The 12,721-nt window shown below is 37.7% G+C and overlaps 1 protein-coding gene and 1 pseudogene across 2 annotated transcripts; one reads left to right on the top strand and one right to left on the bottom strand.

Annotated features, from left to right (window-relative positions):
• Positions 1-3,667: 3,667 nt before the first annotated feature.
• Positions 3,668-11,689, bottom strand: LOC110045035 (heat shock 70 kDa protein 14-B-like). Of its 2 annotated transcripts, XM_020750624.2 has the most exons (17): positions 11,591-11,689; positions 11,426-11,506; positions 10,130-10,212; positions 9,242-9,290; positions 8,992-9,097; positions 8,707-8,797; positions 8,446-8,519; positions 7,488-7,518; positions 6,999-7,160; positions 6,718-6,873; positions 6,529-6,631; positions 5,758-5,886; positions 5,574-5,654; positions 5,100-5,198; positions 4,514-4,588; positions 4,166-4,236; positions 3,668-3,794 (listed from the first exon to the last, which is right to left on the bottom strand). In XM_020750624.2, exons 1-17 carry the CDS (start codon positions 11,648-11,650, stop codon positions 3,716-3,718), a joined length of 1,530 nt encoding a protein of 509 aa, XP_020606283.2. In that variant the 5' UTR covers positions 11,651-11,689; the 3' UTR covers positions 3,668-3,715. The 2 variants fall into 2 exon arrangements, 1 of the variants encoding a protein (XP_020606283.2); XR_002296169.2 differs by lacking the exons at positions 3,668-3,794; positions 4,166-4,236; positions 5,100-5,198 and adding an exon at positions 5,008-5,077 and having other exon boundaries at positions 11,591-11,673.
• LOC149118968 (uncharacterized) lies at positions 10,263-11,001 on the top strand (annotated as a pseudogene).
• Positions 11,690-12,721: the final 1,032 nt, after the last annotated feature.

The raw sequence follows: 12,721 nt of genomic DNA, 5'->3' as shown, positions 1-12,721 counted from the left end.
GTTCATTACTTTTGATGGAAAAGTAAACAAATTCAATTGTTTAACTCTTGTAAAAGTTATTGGAGTCACGAAATCGTGATATCATACCGGCCAAATAAACAGAAATTTCCTCCCTAACCGCAAGTAGGGCGTATAAGAAACGAGCCGGTGAAACTCAAAGCAGCTGGTATTGTTTCAAAATTTTAATAAGGTAGAGACGTGCTGTAATGCACGGTATTCCTATCGTCCGACAGTAAAAAGATCTGTCTGTCAGGAAATAATTTAATTGCACGTTTTCGACACTTAACTTGACACGGATTCAATACCAAATCCAAATTATTAATTTGAAAGGAAACCGTCAACAGCCAAATCAACTCAGTATAATCAGCTCAAAAAGACACTGCGACTTCCACAAACTACCTCGAAACTCACGTGTATAAAGAACAAAATCATTTTAGGGAAGAGGAAAAGCGTGGGGGACCGGGGTGATAGGGAGGTACATGGAACACGGGCTACGAAACTGCCGACTTCTGCTCGGTTCTTTGGGCAAAAAATGAATTTTTGGGCAGTGGTCTGTTCTTGGCAATATTTTTGAGTAGTTTTGAACTTAAAAGTTTACGAAGAATATCTTTCAAAACAGATCCTAAAATCGAATGCACCCCAGCCCTTAAGATGTTCTTAAGTGTTGGAAAACACGAAACATAGCAAAATGGTCAGTGGCAGAGGACCTCGGAGTGACAGCACTGATTGTGCGCGGTCCCCTGAACGGATTCCTCAGTAGTTCTACTTGTATGACAGCTAGTGTAACCCAGGCTAAGCTCAAGCTAGCTGGTTCATTACCTTCTCTAGTTTCATTGCTTTGTGTCTAGGCCATTAGTAAATGTGTTTATCTGTCTATGTTTTAATGAAGCTGACAATGAAAAACAGAGAGGCATACCGAGGCGCTATGACGACCTTAGGTAGCGCTGACCCCACATAAGGGAATGATACCCGGCAATTAGATCTGGAAGGGATATCAAATGCAAGGAACTGCATAAATTAAGTAGTTAACTGCCATGCTGCCATCAAACATATGGAAATATATATATACTGCTTGAACTTGAATAGAATAAACCTTTGAGAGCGCTCAACCCTGAAATATATATATATATATTTTTCAATCAGACTATAAAAGAATATAGCAATGTGACTTCTACTCGACCATTCAGTATTTTCGCAAAACTAAAATCAACGTCAAATTCACATGAGTTAGCTATTGTAAGTTATCGAAAATTTTCTTAGAAATCATATCTTGCGTTACCATACCACCAAATTCTCAGAATTAACATATGTCATTTAAAGAAAAGTGAAAACTGGTAACGAGAAATCGCATTTCATACTGTGGTTTTTAAGAGTGATATCTAAAGAAAAGCAAATTGTTAATTGACAATCTCTAAACCCAGTGTATGGGTGCGCGTATACTGGAGGTATGGATCAGACTAACTTCGCTATTGCCTGCCTGCGCGCGGCGGTTTTCTGTAGTTTAGTTGTAAAACATTGCCTATCGCTACGAGGGAGGGAGGGAGGGGGGACATAGCTTCGACTTCTAGACACCCGAGAGCAAGTGTGCGCCGTTATTGACAAGCAGAACATTACTTGGTGTACGCTACAATGAATGGTTCCGCATCCAATAGACACATGAAAAAATAAACTAACTAGAAACGAAAAGTAAATTTTGCCAGCTGTTAAGGTAAAAAAGAGACGAAATGTAAACTTTCTGACTAAATAAACTACGCCCTCCTTCTATATAACCAAAGATGACAACCCGACAAAACTTCTGTAATGCAAACAACACTGATAAGTGGCGTTTTGCTTTTTTGGATGGCTAAACTCTCATGTCCAAATAAACCCAGCAGCTGGTTATTTGAGCTGTTTTGCTTAATCAATTCAGTACATGACCTATTTATAAGAGCTACGAGCAAAAAGGTGTTCAGCACCTTGGTTCTGCAGCGCTTTGGACAGTTTGAGGCTCATTCGCTTCTCTCATAAGGCAAATTAAGTTCTTTGTAAAATAACTACTGATCATTGATAACGCTGCAACCTAACAAAACAAGTTAGCGTTAACTTTTATGGTGTGTCCGTTTCGCGATAAATAGTTCGTCAGTTTTCAGCTAAAAACTATGGAAATTGATTATCGGATCTACAACTGGTGGTTCTCATGATTGGAAACCCACTCATTCTGCGTCGAGTGAGGATTTGGTATCAATTCTTCACAGACACCAAGCCCGAGTTTGGCCACTGGACAGACATCACTCCTGAATCACTAGTTCTCAACGGCATTTGTTTCTGTAATCACCGCCAACTGACAAAAGAAAGGCCCTACACTTGAAGGCATTTCTAATTATTACCAGACCATTACATCGGAAGTTGTTTAAACAACATAGTTCATCATTTAAAACATTCCAAACTGATCGAAGCAATGCACTGCCAACTTCAAACAATTTAACCTATAAGCGGGCGCGCCAATAATTTTTATTGTATATATACATATTGTAATTATTTATTACGCGCTTTTATTATGTTATTTTAAACTCCTAGTATAGTTCCACTGTTTAAGGAGTATACTTATTAAAGACTTAAAGACTTAAAGTAGACCAATCCAATGCGTAGTACTTAGTGGATTTGGAATATCGTGGAAAACTCTAAGCTGTTGAATGAGGAAATGAGTGTTTGTGATAACTCAAACTAGAATAGAAACTGACAAAATCGAAAGAGTGAGGAATTGAGAAGCTGTTTACGGAAGAAGAGAATTCTAACATCAGGAAAATATCATTTTTTCCTAATCAGTAAAAACTTGATCATACTAGAATGTCCAAAAACACGTGTTTAAAGCACAACATTGATACTCGTTTCCTGAGCAGGGGTCAAGATACGAGAGTTTATCAATTTATTTGCTTAGTCTTCTCCTTCCCCGAAATTGAACATTTTCTTACTTAACGAACGCATAAAACTGCTGCGCACACCTATGTTTTACTTCTGCGATCAATGTTCGTGCTATTTCCACCGACGAGCTTGACTAAACTTTTCGTATTGGTAAGTTGAAAGCCACTTTTAAACACCGCAAAGGAGATTTTGTAGTCGCGTGACGAGTCGGGTGTATTCTGAAATCCCTTTCGGGCAGGTTAAGTACACCGAGACAGTGGCGCAAGAATTCTTCAGTGCGGCCCGACATCACGAGAAAGCGACATTATTCTACATGTATCTCATTCTTTTCGCTATTCCCTGCTGTACGTGCTATGCAGATAATTGTTCAATTAAAGGACAGACGCAGTGTACACCATGAACTAAGGAGGGAACTGTTCAACCTTTCAATGATCAGATCAACACAACGACCAAGAATACACGAACGGCAATGAATTCGGACACACGTCAATAGCTAAGTTACATGGCTGAATAGAACCATCCACGGACAGCTTATCTTAACGGATATGTAGATAAACAAAGTAACTAAGTTACTCGGAAAGGACACAAACTCTTGCCTAGTTCCTGTACGGCTTTCTTTCAGGTCTTCCCGGTCAATTCATTTTGGTGACGTATCGAAAACGAACGCCCCGCACCACGTGACCCAAAGCGATTGACCGCGGCTAAATATTGAGGCCTAGGAACTAGGCAGTATTAACTCCAACATTCCAAACTTATCACACGCAGGTTGTGTAAAAAGAGCAGATTTTATTGACTCTCGTCCTGTACAACCTGATCAACCGCTGACCTCTATATTGATATCCACTGACTTCTCGGAGGTCTTTTCCACCAAATGAATGTGAAGTGACCCATCTCTGGTTGAGAAACAAACAGTTAAAAAATTAATTTGCAACAAAACGAATGACAAACAAGAAGTAATGAAACCGAAATACAAAAGGACATCGTTCATTAATGCTTTCATCTTTACTCTCCTTACCGGTTCGTTTACCTTAATTATTTGAAGAAAGAAGGGTTTTTCTCAAAAAAGTGGGCTTAAAGTTATTGAAAATGAAAAAAAGCTTATCGGAAAACGTAAATTTTAAAGAAAACGGGCGATTGACTAAGTAACAGATTTACTGTAATTCAGCGACTTAAATTAAAGTATGTTCCTTTTTCCTCGATTTCTCGGTCGGTACTGTAAGATACGGATCCTCGTTTTAACCAAGCTGGACTGTTGTATCCTAACCTTCTTATGTGAAAAGTCCCAATGATTTGTGCTTCCCCCTTTGCCATCGGTGGGATATCTTCAAGAACCACCTATTTTGACAAGAACATTAGATCTCTTTACAGACTTTCTAAAACTCACTGGATTTACTAAACATGCGATCGCATTTTTTCTATATTTCAATGTGATTTGACTGTAAGACAATAAGTAATGTGAGAGCTTTACATGGGTCGCAAATGATCCCTAAATTCATTTAAAAATTAAGTTCACTGAGTTGTATTTTCAAAACAAATTTGCTAATGTGTTCTCCAAGTTGAACTGCGAGTAGCTCAACTTGGAACAGGCGAATTAAAGAAACAAGCAACCCACCTTGGCCACGAGAGTCTTTCCAGGGTCGTTAGGTGTGTCATCATTAACTTCATATACACATAAACAAACAGTCTCCTAAAGGGTACAGGAAAACATAGAAAGAAAACAAAGAATAAAGCAGCAATAAACCATGCAAAACCTTCAAAACTTAACTATCATATAACTTACCAGGAGGGGCTGTAAGCAGGTTAGATCAAAATATTTGGCCAATCACTTAGCTTAATTCAAGCAGCCGCATAATTCGCAGCAGAGAAGAAGTCATTTTGGAGATAAGATTTTGCAAATTTCGGCTATTTAATAGCATTTGTTGCTGTTTGGCGCAGTGCTCTCTTTGAAATTATCATATATTTTCATTTAAGTCAAACCCGTTGTTTTAATCCGTTTCAAGTTTTCGTTTCCTTACTGGGGTTCAGTTCTATCCTTCTTGTTTTGAACTTTCAGGCTCTTTGAGCAGACACCTCTTCCAAGAGGCAAAATACTATAAAATTACTCACACTAAGCTCTAAATCTCACATCCAAAAGTCCTTTCCCGGTCAGAAGAGAATGCTGATTTTAGATGGGGATCTAGAGCAACAGAAACACAAACCTGATTATCTACAGAGGTTGTGAAATTATGTGTTCTTCTTGAAGGGATAGGAGTGTACTTGGGTATGATTGGACATAAACAGGACTCTGCTTCTTCTAACTGTGTAAATAAATACATAAGAAATCAATTATCACAAGTTTTAAAACATATTTCACACATTAACATGAACCTTGTAAATGACCTGGCTCCCCACAAGTCACATCCATCGGAGTCTGGAAGCACATGGGCTCGCTATTTGCATATGGAACCACTAGTTACATGTATCATATCACTAGACCATGGCAACCTTCAATGTCACAACATACTCAGAACACGAGAGAGGGGGTATATAAAAAGTTGAAGTTATAGACTGAAGGGAACTAATTAGGAGTGCGCCTTTTAAGAGATAAAAACTTAAAAAGATATTGGGGCTTACCAAAGGCTTCAAGTAATTGCATTGTTCAACCAGATAGTAGAAACAGACTGTGTACTCACGATCACGCTGATTGCTTTTGATGTACATTCCACTTCTAACTCATTATTGAATTGCTCTTCTCTCCCTTGAAGCAAAGATGCCTTGACAGATTAACAAACATAGAACATGAATTGTGCAAAATCAGCTGGTGAGGTTATGTTTCTTTGGTGAAGGGAGGGAAATATCAAGAATTCACAGATCTACCTGAATGGCCGCTCCATGTGCTAACACACTGTCAGGATCAATGGATTGACAAACTTCTTTTCCCCCGAAATACTCCTGAACAAGCTGCTTGATTCTGGGAATACGAGTTGAACCACCCACTAAGATAACCTGAAAAATCAAGCAAATGTTTAGTTAGAGGTGTGACACCCAAATACTCCAACGGAACCTAGTTTTGGATGCTGGAGCAAACCACTAATACTAACCGCTTATCAACCAGGAGGGAGGTTAATAAGTTGTTTATTATACTGTATGGCGTTTTGTTTTGTCTTTGCAGGCCCGTAATCGGCCCATGGGCATTACGGGAACATAATGCCTACAATTAGCCAAACAGAGTGTGCGTAAGATCAGCTACAAATACAAGCCATAATAATAACCTATAAAAAAGTAACGCAAATATCTTGTTAGAACTTAATAAGTTACAAGTAACAATCTAGTCTACTTTTAAAAATCAACATCTTAGAAATCAAAGTCACTGTACTTAATTCCAGTCACTGTAGCATATAAGGTGATAAGAATAAATTGCCGTGGATGAAGGATGCTAGTTTGCCCCAGGTTGCTCCCTGTTCTGCTGCATTGTTCTAATTACACTGTATGTGCTAGAATGTGTCTGTGCTCCTTGATAAAGAGAGAGAATGTGAGTTTTAGTGTCTCAAACAAGGTCAGGAGCATTGGATCTGGAATTCCATGCAACATGATCATGGGTATCAATGTTTTTGTGACACCACTTTATTTGCCAGGAACACATCTTACCTGGTCTACTTTGTCTTTGGCAACATTTGACGTTGCAAGAACTCTATCAATAGCAGAAAGGCTTTGTTGGAATAAACTGAAGCAGAGAGACTCAAACCGAGCCCTGTAAAGAGAAAAAAAGACAACAGTTTGCGTTATTACATTGATAAAGACAACCACACTGACTGTGAGGTAGACCACTGACAATACCTTGACACGGTACTTTGCATGTCAATCCCATCATAAAGAGACTCAATAGCACAGGTCGCTGTATCTCTGGAAGACAGAATATGTTTACAATTTTCGGCGCCTGCCATTAGTTTGGCCATTGCTCTGGCATTGCCTCTGACATCTTGTTTCCATTGCCTACAGTGAAACCAAGAAGGAAATGCTTGTTCAGTGTGACTTAAAAACAGAGGATTATTTTGAAGAATGCAAATTCTTTCAGTGATAAATTATTTTTAATGAAAAGTTCAAAAATGCACAAAGACCTTTGAAACTCAGCAGCAAGATGTTGTGATAACAACTCATCAAATTTTATTCCACCTAAAGTTGTGTCATGTTCTGTGGATACAACTCTGTACATTCCACCATTGACAGCCAAAACAGTGACATCAAGGGTTGTTCCTCCAAGTCTGTACACAAGTACTGTCCTGAAAGTATAACACAGCTGACTCAACTCAGTGTACTGAAAATAATTCAGCCTGACTGTAAAATCATCAACTGGCAGTACTCTACCATCACTGCATGACACGTGCAGATGGTGCAAGTGTTACATGATGGTGTGTATCACAAAATTGAGTCATATCACCAACAAAAGAAAACATGGGATACCCTGCCAAGTAGGTTAAGTTAGCTAGTAGGTGGCATGGCTTGAAATCCTGCAACATACAATACTAGTGATGCCAATTTCAAACTGGGATCTTATGGGTCAAAAAGATGATGAAACAGTGAAAACCACAACATACACATGAACCCACCTCACAGTAGCCCGGTCACTTTGTCCAATGTCTGTTCAGGAAAAACACTCCATAAATGATCATATACAGGATATTACATGGTGGCAAGAGGATATGAATTTTATGTTTGAGTGGCAAGAGCTATATCTCACCCATTCCCTGCGCTCACTCGTGAGATATTGTTCTTGCCGTGAGAGCATAAAATTCATATCTACGAGCTAATGTGTAATGTTGATGCTTTTTATTACATAGACATGCTGATGACACCGTTTTTGATGATTTTCCGAAGATTTCTGACCACTTCCTGAAGATTTCTGAAGATTTTCCAAAATTGTTCCGAAGGCCAGACAAACATTTCTGAACATTTTCCAAGCATTTCCAAACATTTTCCAAAGATTACCAAAGATTGCTGAAGACAACCAAAGAAGATCCAAAGATGTTTTAATCATACACCAACAAATTTAATTGTAGTTAAAGGGAGAAAAGAGAAATGTTATCAAACTCGATATCTTCACATGTGAGGATATCATATCGTTTTTATCAATTTGTTACCACTCGGTATACCACTGACTTTTATATAATAAAATTTGTGATGTCACATCGTGATTGACAAGTGATTTGGGAGTTTCAATTGAAATAGGATTTCATGCAAATTGTGCATTTAAAACATTTAAACTCTTCACTCTTGGTATGGATGGTTACCTGAAGGTGCTCAATTTAATTTTTAAATGCTACTTGAAAATTAGACAAATTTCATTATCACCACGCTTACCTCATTACCAAACAATAAATATCAGATTGTATTTTGTGAAACTGATCTAAGCAGAGATCAATGGAACAAAAATTATAAATATGAAGGAGTTACATAACAAAGCATGTTGTCTCTTCACTTTCATTGTCAATAGTTTACTGCTTATATGCTTTGTGACAGAATTAAGATCCATAACATTTAACTCTGTTTAAATCTATGACTGTTTACCATAAGCCAGAGCTGCTGCAGCAGGTTGACTGATGACCCGAAGCACATCAAAGCCAGCATCTTCTGCTGCCTCCCTAGGAAATAATAAACAAAAACAACTTGTTATACATGTACATGACATCATGTATTGATTTGTAAGTGGTTGGCTACTGACCAATCAGAGTCTTTGCACCATGGTCAGTTGAGGTACTGTTTTTACTACATGACTTTGTATAGTTGATTAACTTACTTAACACTGGGTCGATAATGTTGATAAAATACCTTATGGCTGCTCTTTGTTCATCATTGAAGTGTAAAGGTATAGTGATCACAGCTTCTTCAATATCATTTCCACCATTGGCCTGAGCAATTTCTGTGAAAAGGAAGCAGTCAACGAAATACTTCCAGTTATACTGACATTAATCAAGGACAATCCGTGGTACAACTAGGAGCTATCTAAGGGACTAATCAATGGTAAGAATTACGAATGTATAGTGGCAGACTGACCAAACAGAATTCTATTTTTATTATGGACAATGTAACAATGTAATTAAAATTAATCCTTACCTAACAGTTTTTGAAATATCATCCTGACAACTTCTTTAGGGGAGAAAAGTGTCTTTTTGTCATTTAACTCCAACTCAAAGAAGGGTTCTCCATCTTTATCAATAATCTGCAAGGTAGTCAAGAGTTCATTTTATCAGTTAGAAAAATTTTCTATTATAGGCACAAATATAGAAGCCAAGTTAAATACTAACAATTAAAACTTAGTTCTCACATTTCATCTGTTTTATTTAAATATAAAAGAAATAACTACCTGACAATCAGATACCTGGACTTCTTCTTGAACTGCATTATCAGAAAATCTGAAACCACAGACATTCAAAATTCAACATGGTTAATTTCTATTGCTAGATTTTCTGTTTACTAGATATCCAAACTTGATGTAATGTGGCCCTCATCAGTGGTCAACAGTACCTTTTATAAGGAGCTCCGAAAAACATGTCACTAGATAGTATTAACTTAACTAATAATTATTTCAATTGATACATTCAATTAATGTGATGCCTCTCTGGCTTTATTAACTCAATTAAAGTAAAGTTAAAGGCAAAGGCAAACATATCCCAACATGTAACTGACACCCCATTTATATGGTCTCAAGTACCAAAGACAACCCTCCCCCTGAGGCAACTTTATCGAGCGTTATTAGTGAAAACATACTCCCTGTAGGCCGATTCAAAGTTGACCCTGCATGATTATTCATAATCCTTATTGAATAATCTGATGTACAAATACAGTATCATCCCTCTTTCTTTGAGTTTCTCTCAGTCATTTGATCAAAGTGGGCATTGTGGAGTTAATTTTCACTTCTTTGATACAAATTTCTGCTTTAAATCCCACGCTTAGGAATTACATGACACTCCCCTTGCTAAGAGTTGTTCTGGTTAGGCAAGCCAAAGTGTTTATATGAAGAAAAGTTGTCCCGCTTGCCAGGGTTACCCTGCCTGTGAGGCGAGACAACTCACCCATCTGAGTTGTCTCGCCCCCCAAGATGGTTGCACAATCCTCATGTAAATGGTTGGTTGAATTTTGCAAATAAGTAAGCTGAAAGTTACCTCAGGCAGGGTAACTCAGGGGAAGGGTTGTCTTGGGCACCCAAGACCATGCAAATGGGGCCTGAATGATACACAGGCAAATGTCTCACCTCAGCCCAATAATCTTGCTTGCTCTTGCCATTGTGTTCTTGGCATTTCGAATAAGGCCATGTTTAGCAGGAAGACCAATGGACTGACAATGAAAAATATAATCATGACATGAATCAATGACAAAATAAAATAATGAATAACATACCATTTGCCAGTGTACCCAACAAGCCAACTCTAACGAGGCAGTAACTCATAGGCATAGGCAGTAACAGGAACTAGAGAGCAAAGTTGCTCTAACTGTGTCAATTTTTGATCATTGTGTGAACAATGTTACTTGTTTTAAATATCTTGGAATTTTAATATCGTCTGATTTTACCTGGACAAATCATGTCGAATATATGGCAGGGAAAATTAACCAAAGGCTTGGCCTACTTAGGCGCATTAAGCATTTATTACCGTTAAAGGCGTGCATTCTTTTTTATAAAAGTCTTGTCATCCCCTTATTCGAGTACGCAGATCTAGTTTGGGTGACAAGCATAATGTAACTTTAATGTCTAGCCTACAAGTTTTGCAAAATAAAGCGGCTAAAATAATTTTAGATCGACCGCTGTATTCATCTGTGTCACATGCATTAACGACTCTGAAGTGGATAACATTAGAGAAAAGGCATTTCCAGCGAAGATGTGTGCATGTATACAAATGTCTAAATGGATTTATAAATCACGAATTGACTTTAGTAACACAACAACATCAGCATAATTATAACACCAGACATAAAGTCAATCTTAGACTCCCCTGCGTTAGAACGAATTGGGGAAAACAAAGAACTGCCTATCACGCTGTTAGTGATTTTAATTCTCTCAGCCAGATAATACGAGACTCTGCTAATGTAAATATTTTTAAAAGACAGGTTTTTAATTTTTTAACTTAAGGGTCTTATAAATTTCATATTTTTAGTTCTATTAATTAGTATTAATCTTTGAGGTCCTTTTCGAAAACCACATGTATGTGAAAAAGTTTCCTCAATAAAGATTATTATTATTATTATTAACTAGTGGTCAGAACACATGCAAATACAATTTCTTTTTAGTTTGATTTTAAATTTTATGCAACTAGACACATTAGCTGTCTAAGCTAGGGGCCTAACAAACCCCAAATGCTCGAGGTTAAATTAAGTGTCAGTACTATCAGCATCAGTAACACGGAATTCCGCGACCTCTCACGGGACCACTCGGTCACGCGGCCTCAAAGAGCCCAGGTCTTTACAAAACAGGTGTTCGAACGACACATTGAGAGAGTAAAGAGCTATCTAAAGACAACCAAAAAATACAATGACAGTAACAAGTGAAGCTAACCATGTCTTTTCCAGAACACGCCACAAGCACCGGAGTGACCCGATCTCCTGCATCATTAGCAATGACTTCTGTTCTCCCGTCCTTAAAGAAATAAATAAAATGAGTAACAGCATGTTTCAATACAAAGAATATAAATAGATCATTTCAAAGCAACTGATTTTCTACCTTGTAAATGGCCAAGGAAGCACAAGTGTATCCAAGATGAACTCCAATTGCAGCCGCCATGTTGATTTTCAAAGAACGAGAAAAGCTGGTGAGGACTCCGTCCAAGTCCCTTTCAGCAATCGACAGGTCCAGGGCACTCCGTTCAAGCATATGCCCAGTGGAATTATTTCTGTAATTTCCGAAACGGAGAACAAGCTTCTATTGTACAAACAAATCTTCGACATTTTTTCCCAGAAATTTCAGTACCATGCGATTATTCATTTACTTCAAGGAAACTTTTTAATTTTTGACGCATGGGACAGGTAGATTCCTGGGCTGAGATTTTCAGAAATTGATCAGAGGGATCGTTGCAAAACATTTCAACTGGTTGCATGATCTCTTACTAAAACCGCTTGATCAAATCACCTACAGACCTTCTGGGAGTTTAAAACTGTTTATTGGAGGAATTTTCAGTGAAGTTGCCCAAATATTCCCAGAAGCCTAACATGTAAATTCCCTTTTTAAATGTTGTTCCCCACAGCTTCTGGAACTTCCAGCTGAATCAGTCCATTTTTCAAAAATTTAATAGTTTTCGAATCTTCAGGAAACTTTTATTTCCCATTTAATTTCCTTACCGTTACAGCGGCTCCTATCTCAAAGGTTATTTCCCATATTTTTGGTAGAATGGAAAGTACCCAGTCTCATGTTGCACACAATCTGATACAGCCTTAATGAGTATTGTTCCCAGATACAGTAAACACCCGCATATAAGAACACACAATTTCAGAGGTCAGACTGATTGTGTTCTTATTTATCGGATGCTTAGTGAAAAATCAGCCTCAGGATGTTCTTAAATGTTCTTAAATTTTTTTAAATTCAGTGCTGTACAGCATAAAAAAAGTTGCTAGAAATTTTAATCATGTTTTCGGACAATTACATAAATTGATGGAACAATAATTAAAAACCTAATGTTCAAATAGGTCTACTGTAATCAGTAATGTAACAAAACAGTAACAAGAAGGGTGTATGTATAGTTCTGTAGATATTCTGAAGAGAACAAAGGTGCCCAAAACTTAGCTAATACCATTGGTCAGCAGGTGTGTTTATGGTAATTTGTGTAATTTTGACACCCTTCCCATTTTATAAGAACAT

The sequence above is a fragment of the Orbicella faveolata genome, unplaced genomic scaffold, assembly GCF_042242905.1.
Source record: "Orbicella faveolata isolate gen_17 unplaced genomic scaffold, um_ofav_v1 contig_1, whole genome shotgun sequence".
NCBI classification, from domain to species: Eukaryota; Metazoa; Cnidaria; class Anthozoa; order Scleractinia; family Merulinidae; genus Orbicella; species Orbicella faveolata.
The sequence above is the reverse complement of the archived record's forward strand: the minus strand, read 5'-3'. Positions and strand labels throughout refer to the sequence as shown.

Excerpts from the sequence above, each read along its gene's own strand:
- LOC110045035 (XM_020750624.2), bottom strand. The coding sequence starts at position 11,650 with ATGGCGGCTGCAATTGGAGTTCATCTTGGATACACTTGTGCTTCCTTG. Across the intron at positions 9,291-10,129 it reads AGCAAGATTATTGGGCTGAG|ATTTTCTGATAATGCAGTTC; the intron begins GTGAGACATTTG and ends CTGTGGTTTCAG. Across the intron at positions 6,632-6,717 it reads ATGCAAAGTACCGTGTCAAG|GGCTCGGTTTGAGTCTCTCT; the intron begins GTATTGTCAGTG and ends TTCTCTTTACAG.